This window comes from Rattus norvegicus, chromosome X (genome assembly GCF_021556685.1).
Source record: "Rattus norvegicus strain SHRSP/BbbUtx chromosome X, alternate assembly SHRSP_T2T, whole genome shotgun sequence".
In the NCBI taxonomy this organism is placed as follows: Eukaryota; Metazoa; Chordata; class Mammalia; order Rodentia; family Muridae; genus Rattus; species Rattus norvegicus.
The window spans coordinates 12,280,210-12,302,287 of NC_141554.1; the positions used below are offsets into that span (position 1 = coordinate 12,280,210).

At 39.0% G+C, this 22,078-nt stretch overlaps 1 protein-coding gene across 1 annotated transcript in view; it reads left to right on the top strand.

Annotated features, from left to right (window-relative positions):
• Positions 1–992: 992 nt before the first annotated feature.
• Maob (monoamine oxidase B) overlaps positions 993–22,078 on the top strand; it is a 103,648-nt gene continuing 82,562 nt past the window's right edge. The window contains 1 exon segment of the mRNA NM_013198.1: positions 993–1,101. Within this exon segment, the coding sequence (NP_037330.1) occupies positions 1,056–1,101 (46 nt within the window). The 5' untranslated portion in view covers positions 993–1,055.

Below are 22,078 nucleotides of genomic sequence, written 5' to 3' on the forward strand. Positions count from 1 at the left end.
AACAGTGACATAGTGTGTGTGTGTGTGTGTGTGTGTGTGTGTGTGTGTGAGAGAGAGAGAGAGAGAGAGAGAGAGAGAGAGAGAGAGAGAGAGAGAGAGAGGGAGAGAGAAAGTGAGCAGGTGGTTGAGTTTGGTCTATCAAGGCAAGTCTTGGACTCTTCCTTGTTTTTATTGTTATTAATGTAAGCATGTATATATTGATCACACATAGCTATGGGGTATGATGTGATTTTATATTTTTGTATTTTTATGTATGTATGGGTGTTTTGTCTGCATGAATGAATATAATATACATGCCTGGTACCCACTGGAAGCCAGAGAGAGTGTGGCATCCCCTGGGACTGGGATAACAGAAGGATCTATAGTGTATGATATGATGTGGTTTTGCCTTTATGTGTGAATATAACTTGCACGCCTGATGTCCACAAAAGGCCAGAAGAGGGCGTAAGTTCCCCTAGGATTTGAATTAGATTGTGAATGTTGGGTATTGACCACAGGTCCTGTTTCAGCCATCTCTTGAGCCCTTGAGGTGACATTTTAATACACATTTTTTTTTCTTTCTACCACATTGCTTAATACTTTGTCTGCTTTTCTCTTGTGTCAACTGGGTCGTTGTGAAATTGAGCAGGAATCTTGCACAATACATTTAACACAGTGCCTGGCACTTGAAAGGCTCTTAATCTTTGGTCCCCTACTCTGATAGGAAGAGCTTTCAGCTCCTCAGCTGCAGAGTGATCACGAGACAGATTGGAAAATAATTTGTAAAGGGCAACAGGGTCTTGACCCCTGGGGGCGAACTTTAAGGTTCCAGATCACCCTCTCAGCTGGGGTGTCCGCCCTCCTCTTGCCTGGGCTGTCGGGCTGGGGGCGGGGGCTCGAGGGTTGAGCGCTCCACCCGGCTTGCGCGCTTGCGGGCGTGCAGGCGGGGCTCAGAGTCCAAGCGGCCCGCCAGCTTAAAGACGCGCTAGTGTGAGGGGACAGTGAGCAGTGCGGTCGCAGGCAGAGGTCCAGACGCAGTGGAAGCAGAGGAGAGAGCCTGAAACCTGGCGAGCACCATGAGCAACAAATGCGATGTGATCGTGGTGGGGGGCGGCATCTCAGGTCAGTTGCCTCTGTGAGCTAGCTAGAGCTATCTCCGTTCTCAGAAAAGTGGCTGGCTCAAGAAAGGACGGCAAGGCAAAGTGGGGGGGGGGTGCTGACCCTAGAACACAGACTGTAGGTGTACCCGAGGCTGTCTCTTTGGGTCAGAACTGAACTACTGTGTAGCTGCGTTCTTCTTGGGGAAAGGATTTAGTGAATCCCTGGGCCACGAGTGGGAGAATGGAAGCATGTTGAGGGTTTGGAGTTAGACTTCGGACTTTTCCTTCAAGAACACTGCTAGGCTTGCTGGAATTTTTCAGCTAAGGGGAAATTGGAGACAATCTCTGGGGTTGGGGGACTTGCAAAGGTCAATAATTGGTTCCAGGATGACCTAGACACTGTACTCACTCAAAACAGGCAAGCAACAGGTTATTATCTTGACACTGAGCAAGTGGCCTTGAACAAGAAAAGGTGAGATTCTGACCAATCAATTGCCCAGGATCATAGGGACTTCGGGAATTCCTTGTGGTCCCTCGATGGCTGTGGATCCGATGGAGCCAACATGTTGTTGGTGAATGCTTCCTCTAGCCTCACTTCACCATGCCATTTCTCCTTGAGTATCCTAGGGTGACTGAACTGCCACTAGATTCTCAAGTCCATATAGGGACAAAGTCTGCCTATCCATAGAGAAACTATGGACATAGCAAGGGCAAGAAGCACAGAAGCCAGAAGTGGGAAATGGGGAACCCCTGTGAGAAATGGGACTCTAAAGATGGCCAGGCAGACTCCATGGCATAGGGTTGGTGAGAATAAGCAATGTTCTCAGCATAGCCAGCTTAACTGAGACACTTAGACTCTAAGGGAGTTCTATTATTGGAACAGTAATGAAGGTGCTGTCAAAATCTATAATTGTTTAGAGACTTGCCTTCACTTTATCTTGATTGGCCATATGGAGCAAGGGCCCTCCTTTCTTCTTATCATGAGCACAGGACAGAGTGTTTGAACTCTCCAGGAACTAGAGACCACAAACAAGCATTGTGTGGATGCTGATCTTGGTTTGTGTTTTCATGTTTGCCCTCCTCACCTTTGGGCCAGATTTTGGGCTAATACCTCTGTCTCACCAGCCATGGTGAGCTTATCCACAGCAGCCAAGCAGCCCAGTACTGCAGATGCATTGATGGGTGAGCACAGGGTCCTAAAATGGCAAGGCTGGACACAAATTCAGTTTTCATGGCAATCATTTTGGCATCTTCTCTCCAAGAGAAGCTTGGACTTAAAAATATCCCCACCTAGGAGCCATATCCTAGAAATATTTCTGCTCCAGACACTGCCTTGATCAACACTCTATCCTGTGGGAAATTGAAACTTCCCTTCTAGGCCACTAACCAAAGTCCTTCATTTTCTTAAAGTGCCTTCATGGGTTTTCTACTTCTTCCCCATTACTTTGGTTTTTCTCATTTATGCTTCAAACCTTCAACTATATGCTTATATTTTTAGTGCAGGGAATAGAACCCAGAGATCCACCAACACCAGGCAAGGCTTCTGCCACTGAGCTATATCCAAAGTCTCTTTTCTTTAAACCTTCGAACTCACTGAAATTATTCGTGTTAATCCTAGATAGGATATATATATATATATAATTATGTATATATATATATATATATATATAATTTAACCGGCTTTATAAAGCAGGATGAAATTCTGCATTAACTGATCAAAACAAGAGGATGAGGAAGAGACTGCCCTTTGTCCAGAATTTTGTATGGTATTGTCATTGTTCTAATGAAAGCAAGGGGTTCAAGGCTGAGACTTATTCAATTGCAATATCTGCTACCTGTAGAAAACGCCAGCTAATCCCAGTCAGTTTACACGATCATTGTGGAGGGGAGTTGAAAAACTGTGAGTTCTGATTTTGAAAAGTCTAAAATGTGGCACCCAGGGCAATGAAGGTGTCAAAATGAAGGAGCATTGTATAAGGTTGTACACATTCAGATTCCCAGTAATGGAAAGAATGAAGCAGGAGCATAGGAGGACTGAAAGTTCAAGCTGAGCCTCCTATAATATGACCCTGTTTTAAACAATAAGAAAAGACCTATCTATCTATCTATCTATCTATCTATCTATCCATCCATCCATCCATCTATCTATCTATCTATCTATCTATCTATCTATCTATCTATCATATATCTAATAAAGGACTTGAGATATCTAAAGGACAATGTAAGGGGACATGATTTCTTATGGTCTGTTTTCCAGTATAGTAACTATAGATAGGAAAATGCACTGTATATTAAGACAAGAACTAAAAAGAATTATTAATATTTTCATCACAAAAAATAACAAATGTCTGAGCAGATAGAAATGCTATTCTCATTTAAATATTCTGTACATACGTATATCAAAACATCATATACTACCCTAGAAATAATGTACTTCTGCTGTGCTAGAAATGAAACACAGGCCTCTAGCATTTCAGTTAAGTGTTCTACCAATGAACTACACCCCTAGTTCTATATCATTTTTATTAGCCAATTAAAAATACCGGGAAGATAGCTCAGTCAGTAAAGCATTTGCTGCATAAGCATGAGAATTGAGGTTGATTCCTAGAACCTATGTAAAAACACAGCTGAAAAGGATGCAAGAGCTTGAAGACAGGAAGTAGGTTATCCACTGCAGGAGACAAGCAGTTGCCATCCTGAACTCACGGCAGCTGCAGATGCATGCACTGGCTCTGAAGGGGCCCATCAGCAGTCAGATATGGATGGAGGAGAGGCTCCAGGGCCTAACAGCCTGGACTATTTGTTATTGATAGATTCAGAGAGAGGGATAAAACCATTAGCTTCAGCAGAGTTCTCCCTGCTGACCACGCCAGGCTTCAATAGGGAGTTCAAAACCATTGGTTATGCATATGGCCCAGGTTAAAACAAATCCATCACAAAGGAAAACCAAAAGTATAAAAGGGACTGGTGTCAGTGATGTGGGGACTGATAGAGATAAGAGGGAGATAAGAGATAATGGTTAGAGAATTATACATGTACACACACACACACACACAAATATAAGTCAAAATTTATCAATTTAAAAAAAAACAGTAGGTGCAGCTGGAGAGATGACCCTTGCAGAAGACCTGGGTTCTATTCCCAGTACCTGCATAGCAAATCAAAAAAGTCTATTACTTTGGTTTTAAGGAATCTAACAACTTCTGGACTCTGTCAGCTTCAGGTATACATACATGCAGGCAACTGCCCATATACATGAAGTAAAAAAATCTTAAGCATATATCAAAATCTAAACAAAACAGCTGAGTATGATGGCACAAACTCATAAACCCAGGCCAACAAGAAACACTGTCTTCAAAAAAATAGACAGTACCTAAATGTTAAACACACACACACACACACACACACACACACACACACACACACTTGCACAACAACACACACAGATTATGCACACCATACATACACAGGTATACACACATACATACACTTGCACACTCAAGGGAGATTGTGTGTGTGAAAGCAAGGATCTATTTTATTTAATGAGCATTTTCTCCCATCCCCATATTGACACAAAGAAAATTAAACATGAACACAGGGCTGTTGATCCTAGAGCCCTCATAAGTATACACAAAAGGCAGAGTCATGAACAATTAAAATAATGACCCATGGCAGGTGCTTTAGTAGCACACACAAAAAAAAATTCTAGGGAAGGTGATTGTAGAAAGCATTAGAATCTGAGATAATATGTGAACACTTCCCAAACAGGAGTGGATCATGCTCTAAAGAATAACTTGATATAATCAGACACAGGAAAGGACATTGTAGTATGTTCAGAAAATAGTGAGAATTTCAGAAGGGGAAGAATTACAAGAGCCAAAGAACCAGGAGATCTGCTATAAGGTTGTGTTTCCCGGAAATGACAGGGAAGATTCCTCCATGATTCCTCACCAATATTGCTGCTTAAGCAAGATGGGCAAGTACAACACCAACTGATAGGCTAACTGAGAAGGATGATCTCATGGGTCCCCACTCCTTGACAAAAAACTGCAAGCAGCAAAGGACTGGGAGCAGGAGGGAAGAGCCTCCAAATATGTTATCTAACACACTTTTGGCCAGCCCTCAAGTCATGTACATTCGAGTAAGGTTAAACAAACTGAGTGACTATGCTTATATATTTAATGCATTTGAATGTATACGTGTGTATGTTATATGTATATATAAAATGAAATCAATAAGGCATGAATTTGAAAGGGATCAAGAAGGGGAATGGGAGGAGTTGAAGAGAGGAAAAGAAAGGGGATATGTTAGAAGGCACAGATGGTGACCAGAACGCCCAGTCCCAGGCTGCCCTGTGGCTCAAATATCTAGACTTAAATTATACATATGTAGACATTCTCTATTGTAAACTTCTTATTCAATTTATGATTTGAACTTATAATTGAACTTTTAGTGAAATTTTGTAAAAACAAAAAAGTATACTTGAAAAAAATGTGATGTATTCCCCTAATAAAGGTACAGAAACTAGGAAAAAAAACTTAAAAATGAAAACCTCTTAAAAAGAATTTTAGTGTGAAGAATGGGGAAAAGGTTTGACAGAAACAAAACTTAAAAGGTCAGGTGGGATCTTAGCATTGTGGCTCAAGCCTATGATTCCAGCATTTGGAAAGCTGCAGCAGGCAGAAAGACTATGAGGAAAATCTGGTTACACAACAAAAAAAAATTTTTTTTTAATTTCCAAGTTCATTTTTGGGGTTTTTGAGACCTGGAATTCAGCCTGTAAACTAGGTCGGCCTTGAACTCAGAGATCAACCTTTGTTTCTTGTCACTAGAGATAAATTGCAGAGAGACTTTTATAATTTTTAATTTTTAATTCATAAAAGATATGCATGAGATGAGTGGGAATACGGAGAAAGTGCTGGCATGAGAAGGAACTGAAAAGTTGGACAGCTGGAATGAGAAGTGCTGGGAAGACACTCTGGAACAGAAATCTAACAGCTGGAAACTGGGACAAAAAAATGGTGCCACAGATGTGCATGGTAGAGGATGTAAAGTCACTGTCATAGAAGAAATGGCCTGAGCCAAGTGGGGAGTATATGATTTTAGACTCAGGAAATGATTTAAAAAATTGTTTGTATTTCATAGTTTCCAAATTCCACTCTGTTTTTTAAACTTTGTCAATGATTAAACTCAAAGCAATCTGATAATTCCCTGATAAGTTAGCTGTCAGCAAATTTTAATCACTCCCTTTAGGATAAACACAGAGACACACTGAGGGTATAGCTAGTTAATATATAACTTTCTTTTTGATGCTTAAACAAAATTTCCATGTGACTGAGGAATAGCTCATTAGAAATGTGTCTGCTTATAAGTGATTCCCTACCACAGAAGGAGCAGATTGTTTACCCCCTGAAAATTGGCAGGGCAAACTGAATCTCCCACTTGGAGCTGGCTGGCAGAACAGTATCCCATTGCCTGTGTCCCAAGTTTCAGTTTTAATGTTTGAGTTGCTGCCACCGTGGAAACTGTCTTGCAACTCTGGAGTGGATCCCACTCAATCACCAAAATAAAAGCTAACAAAGGCCAACTCAAAACAGAAAAGAGAAAGGTTTTGTGAGGCCTGGGAAAGGAGAGGCAGGAGGTACTTGCTTGAGATCCTTGCAGGAGCACGAAGTAGCCTTCCAAATCTTGTTAGTGAGTGATCAATCAGTCTGGTTAGGAAAGTGAGCTGGCCACCTGCTGGTGGTCTTTGGATACAGTGTCCTCCACAGTCATAAAGGATAATGAGTTCAGGGGCACTGTGAGTAGAGGTGCCTTTGGGATTAATGGCCAAGCCACTCCTTTTCTGTGATGAAGAAAATAAATTGGGGGAAATTCTCTATAAATTAAAATGTTAAAAGGTATTAGTGATTTGATAATGTGCTTAAAAATTTGTACATCCCAGCCAAGGAGAAACAGAAAGGCCATTGTAGTATCCAGTAAGCATAGTGAGCCACCACGCAAAGTGCAGGTGAGCCCTATATCTTGCACTCGCCTAAATGATGTTGTATGACCAATTCATCTCTTCAGCATTTCTCTTTTCACTAGAAAAGAAGATGTACTGATTGGTAAAAATGAACAAAAATTAAATTAAAAATGATTCAAAACATGTTCTAGGAAATCAATTCTCAGTGAGTGGTGAAGGAAAAGATTGTCTCTGTGAAAAATAAAGCAGACGAAAGACTATTTCTGAAAAGCAGCTGGAAGTACAAAGGGGTAATTAGGGGAAAGGAAAGGAACCAGGGGGATGTGGGAGGAAAGTCAGAGAAGGTAATGGGGGATGGAATCAAGGTATGTTTTTTTTCTCCATCTTTATTAAATTGGGTATTTCTTATTTACATTTCAATTGTTATTACCTTTCCCAATTTCCAGCCAAATATCCCCCTAATCCCTCCCCCTCCCCTTCTTTATGGGTGTTCCCCTCCCCATCCTCCCCCCATTGCCGCCCTCCCCCCAACAATCACGTTCACTGGGGTTCAGTCTTAGCAGGATCCAGGGCTTCCCCTTCCACTGGTGCTCTTACTAGGCTATTCATTGCTACCTATGAGGTTGAAACCCAGAGTCTCTCCATGTATAGTCTTTGGGTAGTGGCTTAGTCCCTGGAAGCTCTGGTTGGTTAGCATTGTTGTTCATATGGGTTCTCAAGCCCCTTCAAGCTCTTTCAGTCCTTTCTCTGATTATGTTGTGTGCAAATGCCACAATGAAGCACATTGCTTTTCCAGTTAATCCTGTGAGTCACGACGTCTCTTTTGCCAACCCTTTAGAGGCTTAGAACAGGACTTGTGATTTGCTTCACTTTACTATCAGGAACATAGAGCCAGCTGAGGCTTCCTTTTTCTATTTTCATTTTCTAAAATCCACTGAACTCCATCTGAGGGAAAGCAGCCAGGAAGAACTGCAGGGAAGAAAGGAAGGTGGACAGTGATGGAATTCTGTTTCAGCTCAAACATTTTGAAAAACAGTTTGAACATGTAATTATTCCAAGATAGAGCCCCTATCTTTGTACTATAAAAATTAAGTTTGCATGCAATACAAATAGTCATGTTTCAAATGTTTTTCTTATACATATATTTTAAATTTTGATTGTAATTTTAATCCTAAACTGTATGTTGTGCTATATGTAGTCTATAATGATCAAATCAAGATGGTTAATATTTTATCACCTTATTCAAAAAATTTAATTCACACATGATAATTGAACACATTTATAGGAGATAGTATGATTTTCAATAGCAGTAGATAATATGTTCTAATCAAATTAGGGTAATTTGTGTCCCCACTTTCTTACCATTGCTTTTTTGGAGACTTCTAGATCCTCTCTTCAAAAACCATATAAATGGATTATAAAATAGCTTCATGAGTGGGGCCCTGTACCCAAGTTATCTGACATAAACCAGATGAATCTTTGTTTTTTAAGTTAACTAAAATATAGCACATGCACATAGTTAAGATAGCTTCACACATCCCCATGCCTATACACTCTAACACTATATATGATAAAACCAGAGTGATTAACATTTCTTTCTTTTGAAAATATGTGTTGCTTTGTGTTGCATTCTTTTGTTATTCTACTAGCACTATGCAATATATTTTTGTGGTAGTGGATGTAGCTCAGTAATAAAATGATTTCCCAGAATGCACAAGGCCCTGAGAACTGCAATTCAAATAGTTTTAAAATTTACTGTATTCTGGAGTCCACTGGTAATGCTATAGAACATTATAACTTATGTCATTATAACATGTTACATATGATTGTTTTCTGACTGTGTGACCATAACTCCTGCCCTCCCCACCCCCTAGTGATCACTATTTTGCTCTCTTCTTTCAGATTAACAGTTTTGGATTCCAAATATGAACGAAGTCATGTACTACATTTCTTTCTGTACCTGGCTTATTTCTTTTTTTTTTTTATTAACTTGAGTATTTCTTATATACATTTCGAGTGTTATTCCCTTTCCCGGTTTCCGGGCAAAAATCCCCCTCCCCCCTCCCCTTCCTTATGGGTGTTCCCCTCCCAACCCTCCCCCCATTGCCGCCCTCCCCCCATAGACTAGTTCACTGGGGGTTCAGTCTTAGCAGGACCCAGGGCTTCCCCTTCCACTGGTGCTCTTACTAGGATATTCATTGCTACCTATGAGGTCAGAGTCCAGGGTCAGTCCATGTATAGTCTTTAGGTAGTGGCTTAGTCCCTGGAAGCTCTGGTTGCTTGGCATTGTTGTTCATATGGGGTCTCGAGCCCCTTCAAGCTCTTCCAGTTCTTTCTCTGATTCCTTCAACGGGGGTTCTATTCTCAGTTCAGTGGTTTGCTGCTGGCATTCACCTGGCTTATTTCTATTGACATAATGTTCTCCAATTTAAACCCTGAGAGCAGAAGCAGGCACTTTTAAGTGCAATAACTACTTAATTTTTAACAGCCAATAAGTTTCTGAAAGTGACACACATAGGAGGTTGTGACAGAATAAGGGATTTACATTCAAGTAGCAAAAAGGACCTGCCCAATTCCAGTTTTGTCCTGCCACAGCCCATCCCTCAGCCTCCCATCAAAGAAGCTGGAGGAAGTCACTGGATGCCTAATCTGGAGAAATCTGTGAATAGATCTGTGCTTCGACATCACCCCAGCCAGGCTCTTGTTCTAACTCTGATGTGGTTCTCACTGTGACCCCTCCACTCCTTTCTTCCTTACACTAAAAGACAAATGCATTAACAAGAGACAGTATTATCCAGTCAATGCTACTGTTTTATTACATAAAGGGAGATCATGTATTGAACATTGTCTACATGCTTGACTTTTCATGGCAGCGTCCTTAGGGTTCTAATAACAATACCCTTATACCTAGGGTATTTTGGCAGGAGAAGCTTGTTAGTGAACAATGTATGCAGAATCACATCACTACAGACACAGTTTCTGAGGCTTTGCCCATTCTCAAAAGTTATCAGAGTCAGCTTCAGGCACAACTGAGCCTTTGATAATGGCTGCAATATCCTCACCATCTGGCTGGGCAATAAGATCTGATCTCCCTGCTCTATAGGGGCAGCAGCAGTGGCTAGCACTGTGGACAGCCTGGTCCTGTCTAATAAGCTTGGGTCCTTTTGGTAAAATAGCCTTTTCCTGCATTCATTTTCTCATCTGGCAACTGGAGATAATAATGATAATAATAATAATAATAATAATAATAATAATAATAATAATAATAATAATAATAATAATATCTATATTATCTATTACATAAAGTGGTCGAGAAGAATAAAACAAAAATATATGTTAGGTGCTTGGAAAAGGATTTTACATCTGTGAAGTGCCCAATAGATGTTGGCTATTCTTATAGGAAGGTTATAAAGTGACCACTTACCCGGTAGCAGACTGAGAAATTGGCTTGAGGAATTAGCTTGCATCTACTTGTGCACGTGAGTTCATGTTCGCGCCCCCCCCCACACGACTGTTATCATAAAGGGGAATGCTGCCTGTAAGTTCTGCTATTTTGCTCACAGATACAGATGATTTATGAAGTCAGTGATTGACTTTAAAGAAAAAGCATACACTCACTTTAAAGATATATCTGAGAGAAAAATGTGTCAGATACTATGAACTCAAAACATATTGTTGTATAAAGATTTATAATTCATTTGGTGCCTTCAGATGTTAACGTTTGCATTGGCTCCTGCTATTTCGTTTAGTTTCCATTTTTTCCATTGTAGTTCTTCTGCTCCTTGGGAACATAGCATTACCAGAGAAGAAAATTTCAGTCTTTTAACCTTTGTCCAGTGGAGGCATTTTGCTACAACAGTAATTTTGTTAAACACTTGTTCTCATTCTGATGGCCAGGCTGTCCTTAAACTCTAGATCCTCAGGCCTCGTCTTCCTGGACACTGAAATTACAGGTGTGTGCCATCATGCCCAGCTGGGCAGTGACAACAATGAACTACACTCTGGTATCATTCACTCACATGGCTACAAGGCCACAAGTTCTCAGATTTTCATAGGACAATTGCCTTAAGTGATGTATAGATAAAATTTGTTTTAAATGCCACGGCATATAATTGAGGAACTCAATTGTTCTAGTAATTTCTACATTTTTTTTTACAAAATAACACACACAAGTGGCCTCTGGCTCTGATTTCTCTGCTGAACTTGAAGAAATTACTTTAGTTTCTAGATTATTTCTCCAAATGGAGGCTTCCAGTAGCACTGATACAGTAAACTCTGTCAAACACCATTTCATTGATGGTAGTATTTTTTCCACATATCAATGACAGCAAATGGTGTATTATCTCCAAAATTTAGCAAATTCACATTTATTCCTTATATATTCAATTAATATTCAAATATAATATTTAAACACACACACGCATACATATATATTGATATGCCTTAAATTGTCTTCAGCTTAAACAGTATATAAAATTGGTGATATTAAATCATTACAGGTGACAAGAGAAAAATATAATATTTGGTATTAGTTAGGACCCAAAGCAAATGGAAAGTATACAGTGCATATGACCCTGTGTAAGAATCCCCCATAACTTCACTTTCAGCTCTAGGCTTGATAGCCATGATACTGATAGTCTTGATCGTATCCCAGATCTGTCTTCATTACTGCATCTTACCCACTATATTTTATTTTTATTATCTGTTTAGGGCTGTGATGGTAGTTCAGTTAGCAGAATGCCTTTCTATCAGGCACAATGCCCCTTGCCTCGTTCTATCTGCAGGATTGCATAAACCAAGCATGGTGATTCATACCTTGTGTTCTCAGTGCTCAGAACATGGAAACATAAGGATATTTCATAAGGGAATGAGTGCAGAATAAGCCCACTGCTTTGTGTGCTAGCTTAAAATGTCAGAGAAAACTACATATGCATTTATCCAATTTGACGGTGGAATTAACTTCTTAGAAAAAAATGTCCAAAGTCATCCTCAGGTACACAATGAATTTCAGGTCAGCCATGGGTACATGAGCCCTCAAAAGTCAAATGATCAGATTAAGGATATGTGAATCTTCATCTGATCCCAAACGAGCCAAAATCAGGGACATGTTATGATGTTCCTATCTCTAGTCTTCCATAGCCCCAGAAATATAATTAAACCAATAAAATTCCTAGGCTCTGAGGTAAGGTTAAAAACCTGTTGAAGACTGGAGCTATCCATGTACCTCCCAAAGGAAGAGGGCTAACCTAAATGTGTAAGCCCAACAGTTAGAGGAGCCTGAGCTTGTCAACAAATCACAACTGTTCTGATGTACAATGTGTATAAGCCAGTGCTTGTTTCAGCATCTTTCTCTGTAAGTGGGAGCAGGTCCATCAGTAAATACTGACTTTGCTGTTTTTACAAGTCATTGAGTAATGATTCCCTGAAAGGTTTTTGAAAACAAGAAGGATTAAATATCTTGCTAGATCCAAAATGTATGAGAGTCTCTATTTGTACTTATGTACTGTGGACCCAAAGAACTGGTGGCTTCATTCTGCAACATGCTTTGGAGTTTTGTTCTGGTTATACATTTCCATTTTTAGGGTTTTGTTTACTTGTATGCATGTGCATCATGCATGTACCTGGTGTCCATAGATCCCAGAAGTGGATGTTGGATTCATGAAAACTGGAGTTACTGATAGTTGTGAACTGCCATGTGGGTGCTGGGAATTGGATCCTGGACCTCTGCAAGAGCTAGAGATGCTCTTAACTGATGAATCATCTCTCCAGCCCAGAATTTCCATCTTTCCAAGAATTCATTAGGCTAAGGTATCTACATAAAACTGACTGATGCTACAAGAGCATAAAAGGTAAAGGGGCAAAAATCTTTTTTGAGTTTGAATAACCAGGGGATAAATAAACTTCCTTTGACCTTATTCTTTTCAGGGACTGGCTTTAGAAAAATCATTGATTTCTGAGTATGAAAGCATCTTGACGTTGTTCTATTAGATGAAACCACCTCTTTTACTACTTGTTTCATTTTGTGTTGTGTTAGGAATGGAACCCAAGTCCTTATGCTTACTAAACATGTGTTCCATTGCTAAACTACATCTCAAGTCCAAGAACATCCGATTTTATTTCTATAAATGCTTTATTTTTATAAAATTTTTATTCATTTTTTATAATTTTTATTTTTCACTTTTATTTGCTTCCTAGGAGTAGTGTATGTAATATATGGGTGGTTAAGTGACATGGCATAGGTGTGTAGGTCATGAGACAATGTTGTGGAGTGGTTCTTTCCATCAAATGTTAAATGGGTGCCACTATTTAAGTATTAATCACCCTGTCACATGCAGTGTTAACTGCATCTGAAGTATGTCTAATGTTTAAGCCCTGCTCTTGTGTCAGTTTTTTTCTCACATCATTATATTTCATTCTGGCTTGCTCAGAAGCTGCATTTTCCAGAATTGCACAATAGTGAAGGTGTCTTGACAGGTCTTAGTTTTATTTGCTCCTAGTCCCAACCATCCTCTTTTAATTCATCTGTCCAACATTTTAAAAATTCTTACAAGTTGAATGTGTAGAGTCGTGGCCTCATCATTTGAATGTGAAGTTATGTTTCTTTCTTTTAGGCTATCAGTCATGTTTCTGTCTTAGGTTGCATTTTGGTTTTGTTTTGTTTTTTTTTTTTTTTAATTTTATCACATGTATATTGGTTAAGCCCAGTTTTCTACATTATAGCAATAAACAGTTGAGAAGATTCATTGTCACCTAACAGGAGGATGAAATGAAATATCAATATCCAATTTAATTAATAACCAAAATACCCTCGGGGGGTCTGGTTGATTGATATTGCTGTTCTTCAAACCCCTTCAGCTCCTGCAGTCCTTTCTCTAACTCTTCCATTGGGGATCCCATTCTCAGTTCAATGGTTGATTGCAAGCATTCGCCTCTATATTTGTCAGGCTCTGGCAGAGCCTCTCAGGAGACAGCTACATCAGGCTCCTGGCAGCATGCACCTCTTGGCATCAGCAATATTGTCTGGGTTTGGTGGCTGTATACGTATGGGATGCTTACCCAGGTGGGACAGGCTCTGAATGGCCATTCCTTCAGTCTCTGCTCTAAACTTTATCTCCATATCTCCTCCTATAACTGTTTTTGTTCCCCCCTTTTAAGAAGGACTGAAACATCCACACTTTGGTCATCCTTCTTCTTGAGCTTTATGTGGTCTGTGGATTGCATCTTGGGTAATTCGAGCTTTTTGGCTAATATCCACTTATCAGTGAGTGCATACCATGTGTGTTCTTTTGTGATTGGGTTACCTCACTCAGGATGGTATTTTCTAGTTCCATCTATTTGCCATCTTTGTGACGTATGCTTTAACAATAATTTTTAGAGAGCTGTAAATATTTTTAATAACAGAAACAACAGAGATAATATATTTTTGTTGAAAAAATCTATAAATTTACAGGAAATAACAAGAAGGAAATGAAAATCATGTATAATTGAACCTCATAAAAGCTACCTGCTCTTACTATTTCAATCATTATGTTCTTCATGGAAACTACATATTATATAGTCATTACTATTTATTTTAAAATTAATAGCATGTTATGAAGGCTTATATATATACATCCTTTTAATTATTTATTTATGTTTATTGAATGTTCATACAATAAAATATTCTGATTGTAGTTTCCCCCCTTTATTCCTAGATCTTCCCCACCTCCCCCTTCACCAAACTCCATGTCTTCTTTTCCTCTTTAATCAAACCAGGCAAATAAAAAAAGAAGTAAACCACTACAGCACAAATGAAACAAAACAAACAAAACAAAATGCACAAGAAGACACACACACACACACACACACACACACACACACGACTAGTAAGATTTAAAAAACTCCCATATAAAACAGTATGATCAAAAAACATCTCCAAAAATACCATGTAATTTTGTGTTGGCCATCTACTACTGGGCATTGTAACTATTCAAGATAACTTACTTACTGGGTTTGAGATGGGAGCCCCTAATCCCACTCTCAGTGCTGGGACCCCATCTGGCCCCAGTGCTCCAGCAGACTTGTCTCCCTCTTTTACTTAATCTATCACAAGGCTACATATTTACACTGGCTCTTTTATATCCTATATGTTCTTCCTTTGTTTGATATTTTCATATATTTGTTTGGTTTTGTTGATACAGGACCTTACAATACAGTTTAGAGTTACCTGGTACTCACTTAGCCTATGTTGAACTTGAGGTCATTCAGTGCAAAGTGATCTCAAATTTGAGGTTTTCCTGCCCTCCCATCCCTGAATTCTGGGATCACATATGATCTTGATAACTTTATAAGATTAATTCATACTATTGTGTTACAACTTATTTAATGCTTCATCTATTGAATATTGTTTTTTGTTCTTTTTTAGTCAGTTATTATACATATATATTGTTTTGCACAATCATATTTCTTTAGGAAATTCTTAGAAATAATTTTGTTTTTTCAAATTTCAGTGAATTTTTCTGTGAGTCAACACCTCATGTCTACAATGCCTAACTAGAAATAAATATTTTCATAACTATTTAAAATGTTGGATACTATTTATCCCATTCTCCTAGAAGTCTGCCATCATTAATTAACTGATATGTTTTGGTATAGCTCCGAAAAAAAGAAAAGAAAAAAAAAGAAAATAGCCTTGTAATCAACCATTTCTGTGACCAATTATTTTGACTCCTCTAGATAAAATAGAAATGTGGCTTCATCTACAGCCTATTGTAACAGCTGATCAAATAGCTATTTCATGGCCCACATTTTAATTTCTTCTCCAGTTTGCATTCAAATCCTATGATATATTTTAGTGTACTTAGGAGAGCTATGAGATAAGCTGATTGAGAATGGCTCTTATATGCTATGCTGGTCAGTAAGAATCAAACAGCCCTTGTTAAGCACCACTGATAAGCTCACATAAAGGTGTGCATTAAAATGCATTGTTCCCATTTCATTCAATGTATTTTCCTATTGTTGCTGTTACTGTGGCAAAGAAAAGTAAGTTGGCTCGTTTCTTCATTGCTTAGTTACTTTGTTTATTCAACAAACCTCTATTGAGCGCACTATTTAGTAAAAACTGGACTAATGTAAGGGGATGTGGATGGGCAATACATTTAACGTATATATTAAGCAGAAAAAGGTAAAGACACAGGTGAAGTCCCTGAAGGATAGTGTGTTCAGAGACATGTACATGAAGTTAAAAGACACACTGGGGGTTTGGGCAGCAGCTTTATTTCAAGGGTCTCAGAGACACTGGAGGAAAACTTGTCTGTATTTTCTGAAGAGATCATCACCAAATTCAAATATTTCCCTCTCAAATAAACCTTTAAGTGTCTGAAATGTAAATCTAAACTTGAATATACTTGAAACATTGAAATTTTAGTATATTCTTTGACTTTAAAATGACAGTGTAAAGGACGCTGTAGCATACTGTTGAAGATCCAGACAACGTGGACTGAGAATTCCCACTGTTGAAAATTTCTCTAGTAATTGCCTGTGGGTGGAGGAAATGGACTCATGCACGAGTGTTGCCCTTCCCTGAAGCCACCCTATAACAAGTGTAGTGGCATAGAGGCCTGGAATCTTGTCTCAATCCAGATGGACTCTAAAATGCCATCTCAAATTCAGAGCTACTTTCTGATTTCCCTGTTGTGACTGTGTCTCAGTTGAATTCCTCCCTCAGCAAAATGCTTCCCTTCTTTTTGCAGATGTTGACTCTTGACAAGGCTTTACATACAAACTTCTCTCTGAGGCGTCTTCCATGGTCACCAATCTAGAACAGATAATGTTTGAGCAGAGTTCTTAATCTATATGTCAGGAGATATTCTTATCACCTGGCTGATTCAGTCAGTTTGAAGGTACAGGCCATCGAAGGATGAAATCTATGCTATCATACGTTAAAGAAGCTAAGGCTCAAGGTTCTTGAATAGATCTATTTTTCAAAGGATGACCTCTCTTTGGTCCTATAGAATTCCCAGAACAAGATAAAATATGGAGGCTGGTCCATATTCCAGCTCAAATGCATTTTGGAGAATCTGCTTGTCTTAGCATTTTTAAAAAGATTTATTTATTTAATGTATATCAGTACAGTGTAGCTGTCTTCAGACACACCAGAGGAGGGCATCAGATCCCATTACAGATGGTTGTGAGCCACCATGTGGTTGCTGAGAATTGAACTCAGGACCTCTGGAAGAGCAGACAGAGCTCCTAACCTCTGAGCCATCTCTCCAGCTCCTCTCAGCACTTTTTGTGGTCTGGTTTAAAGTAGAGAATCAGCACCTTTGACATAGAGATAGTACAAATGTGGATTTCTTCACTTATTAGAGAAATCTATGGTAGCGCAGTTAAGGAAGAAATAACGAAACATGCAACTATAATTTGTGAAGACTGGATGTATGATGCCAAGGTCTGTTCATGTGTCATGGACCATAATATTGGACCTAACGGATTCTTGCTTCCTGGAAAATAGCACTGTTGGTGCGTATCTCTATTTCTTCCCTTTATCCTACCATCATTTTCATGTAGCATCCCATAAGTCTTCCAATAGGAACTGAAGATACTGACTATAAAATGGGCGGTAGAACGAGAAGGAAGAAAATGAGGCTGTAAGAGAGGTTGTCAGGTTTAGGTGGCAGGATTGAAAAATTGGATGTTTGTCTTCGAGGAATTTGAGCAAGTGAACTAGAAGAATGGAAAATTGTGCCTGACACAGTAGGGTTACTGCATGTAACCTTTTCATTTTATCCTTTTGAAAATGATTGTAACAATGGCAGGCAGAGGGTGGGTGGTGCTTGGGATTGAGCCAGGCACCTCATATATGTTCTACCACTGTGCTAACCCTCAGCCCTATATTGTAACATTTTGAGTCAACATGCACCGTGACTGAGACACAGCCCACTGCTTGATTTAACAAATAATTTGTGAGCCAGGAGAACAGTATCCTAAAATAATAATAATAATAATAATAATAATAATAATAATAATAATAATAATACAATAATAATAAATATTAGTTTTACATCTGGGCAAGGGAAACAACCACCCAGGGATGTTCAGGAATCTCTGTTAGATGCAGAAATACAGCAATCATCATCTTTGGTTTAGAATTTTCTAAGTAGAGGTTTGAGTTTAAGTTGACCACAGTCAATAGGAAGAATAACTCTTCTGTTGGTAACACTGTGTAAGTGATGAACAGTAAAATGGAGAGGGGACCCAAAGTAAGGTACTCAGGACTTTGAAGTCCTAGGTGACAAGAACTTTACCTCCTAGCTCATTATCTTTAAGATGGTTAGAAAAATACCCATAATTACAGTTCACCATTATTTAAAGTCCATTGGAAAGAGCACTTTGTTCAGTTCCTCAACAAATTGTATGTGCATGCATGTGTACTGCATACTTCTAAGAGTCATATAGACAGAAAGAGGAGAGAGAGGGACAGAGTGAGGGAGAGGAAGAGGCAGGGGGAAGGGTAGAGAGAGACAGAGAGAGACTTTTCCAAACCTCACTAAATGCAACATCCTGGAGCTAGACGATTAACATTATACTGTCTAGCACTTTGAAGATTCTGCTCTCAGATTGAAAAAAAAAACCCAGACATTGTTGTTTATGGAGGTATCTATAAAAGGAAATTGCAGATTACTTTTTGATCTTGTGACTCAGGCTATTCTATTTATTCTCCATCCAACACTTGGGTAGCAGTATGCTGTTCTATTTGCCATTGTTCTTTCATTTAGAAAACATTAGCTGAATGCCATCTTCATGATAGATGTTAGGGATAAACGACCAGGAAACAGTTCATCTTAATAACCTCTCTGTGTGTCTCTCCCTGTCTCTCTGTCTTTCTGTGTCTTTGTCTCTCTCTGTCTCTCTGTCTCTGTCTCTGTCTCTCTGTCTCTGTCTCTGTCTCTCTCTCTCTCTCTCACACACACACACACACACACACACACACACACACACACACACACATCCAGTGAAATTCTTTTTTGTACATGCACTAAAGTATTCTTTTCAAGTAGGAGAACCTGCTAAAGAACCTGGATAAAGTCTGGAGGCTGAAAATCACTTTGGTTTGAGAATCTAAGATCTCTCTCCTTTGCTTGCTTAATTTTTTTTAACTCACCATAGTCTGATATTGCTAGCCTTAAACTAGGATAAACAGATTATCACAAAAGTGGCTTTTTGTGTTATCAGAAAATGGCTGCACACAAGAGCAGTCAGCATCTGATGGAGAGATCATGTGGTCTTAATGGATGCCTGTGTTCTGTTTTTCTCCACTCATTCTCCAATTTCATGGAGAATATGTTCAAAGGGAAAATGAGTTTGGTGGATCTCAGTGAGCCTGCCAGCCTGCTATATTTACCTTCTATTGGACATGTTTGTGAAATGAGGGAAAGCACAAAGCTGTTGTGATGCTAGGCAGGTAAGCCAGGCAACAGCATGTTGTCTCCACTCAAAGAATTCACTTGGACCTTTTGCTTTCCTAATTTCTTGGTCTTGTTTTCTGAGGAAAAAATAATGAAAGGCTGCCAAAACTGTTAAAACCCTTCATTATTTTCTGCTATTGTGTTCTTCGGAGGATATATTTCAGCTACATATATCTTTTAAATCTGACTTCCTTCCCTAAAGACAAATTCCTTTGAAAGAGGCTTGAAGTCTTAAGATTTTTTGAGATTAAATTTTAAAAAGTCTTTAAATGAAAAGCACTGGTGAATTTTAAGTTTCCACTGAATAGATCTGTGCTTTAAGATGTTTCAGAATCTTTTTATAGAAAAATAAAAAAAGTATTTACTCTTAGACTTTAAACCAGTCTTTACACTAATGTACTTTAATACATAAAATTATAGCACTTTCCCCAAACATTTTTTTAAAACAAGGCAGATAAAAACCTTAATGGCATTGACAAATAATATTTGCAGGTAATTTTTAAAGTGAGAGTTTATTTAAACTTGCTGTCAAAAATAATCACAGCTTCATGTGAAGAATACGCCAAATGCATGTGCAGAATGTAATGACAATGGTGTCTGCATGGCATGTATAAGGAACCTTAGTCACATATTATATTTGTGTACATAAGAAAAGCAATACTAGGGCTGGAGAGATGGCTCAGTGGTTAAGAGCACCCGACTGCTCTTCTAGAGGTGCTGAGTTCAATTCCCAGCAACCACATGGTGGCTCACAACCATCTGTAAAGAGTTCTGATCCCTCTTCTGGTGTGTCTGAAGACAGCTACAGTGTACTTATATATAATAAATAAATAAATCTTTAAAAAAAAAAGAAAAGCAATACTAATTTTATTCCTGAATTATACATTTTGCTAGACAGTGAGTTTTTTTATAGTTTATAAATGAATTGTAAAATGTAAGAAAGACAAAGGGTGAAAACACAGATTGGTAATTACCTCACAAAATTATCAGCTGAATATTGGTTTCTTTATCTTTGGTGTCTGAGGCCTATGGCCCGTTGCAGTACAGGGCTGTGTCCAGTGGACTGTATAAAGTGCTATTTAGCTAATGATATTTTCTAAACCAGTTCCCACAGTTAAAAATAGAACGTACAGCTTAATTGTATATATACTCACTGGGCACTGAAAAAAATCATGTCTTGTCATCTCCCCACATAATAGCAGTTTCCTGCATACCCCTTTCATCTGCGTTGCCAACTAGCTTTCTCCTTTTGCTCATTCCGACTTGATTTACTGCTAGAATTTCCTGCTTGGGCACCAGGAATCAACTTCAGGCCAGTTTTCAAGCCAAGAGCCTTGCTTTTTAGCTAATATCCTAGGGCTTCCAAAGGTCTCATAGCAAAGCTCCTGTTTGTGTGCACAGAAGTAGAGATTATAGCTCTGTATATGTAATATTTACCTATTGGGTTTCTCTGCCCTCTGCAAACTCTCATAGACAATACTCAAAGCAGGCCACAGATGGGCCCAATACCCACAAGGGCAGTTGTCAATTTATGGTTGACGTGACTGGATGTATAATCCACACAGTGCACTAGACTACAGATATAGCATACTAGTAGAGGACTTGCCTAGCACACATGGGCCTCAAGGTCCCATCGCTAGCACCAAAACATCTAAATCAAGTGTCATCAACTCTCACACAGAATAACTCAGGCTTATTTAACACTACCTCCTGGCTGCCCACAGTAACAAGCTACTACCTCATTTATTGCCTATCTTTCTTTGTTTCTCCTTTCCAGACTCCTAGCAGAGCTTCTGGAGGCCACCTTCCAAATTCATCAGCTCTTCCAAATTCCTTGCTTTGGAGTTTGTTTTGGTACCAACTCAGACAATTATTCTAGCTCTGCATTTGTCTTCTATAAATTCTAAAGAGCTGTGATTTCTAGTTTCACAGCATACTTTAAACCTATCAGCTTCCTTCGTCCCTCCTGCCCCCTCTCTCTCCGTGTTTTTTTACTTTTCTTTCTTTTTTCTTGGTGGGGGGGGTCTAGGGCTTTCTACCTATCACCTTGTTCCCAAGTATCTGCTCATTTACGGACTGTTAAAGTATGTAGTAGAGCGGCTTCACATTGGTATAAATCACGACCATCCATCTCCAGAAGTCTTTCATCTTTTCAAGCAGAAAGTCTACCTATTAAACACAAAACTCCTATTATTTCCAGCCAAACAGCCCACGTACAACCATTATTCTACTTTTTATATCTATGAATCTGGCTATACTATAGGTTCTCATTATGAGTGAAATTATGCAGTACCTGTCTCTTAGTGTCTTTTTTTTTTCCTTCAAAGCTCATCCAACTAATCCATTCTTACACTGAATAAGAACAATTGGTTTTTCATAGTAAAATAGACAAACAAAAACATTTCAAGTTATAGAACCTGCTGCTTGTCAGAAGAGAAGCAAATGAAATCATTCAAAGATCAAAGCTAATTACTTTACCTGTTGGCCCTTCCCCATTCCTGAGGCAGCTGAGAAGCCCACATTAGCAGTGTTGCCTGCAGCCTCCACACCTTTTCTGTTCCTTGCCTCTGGAGTTATGCTGTCCACCT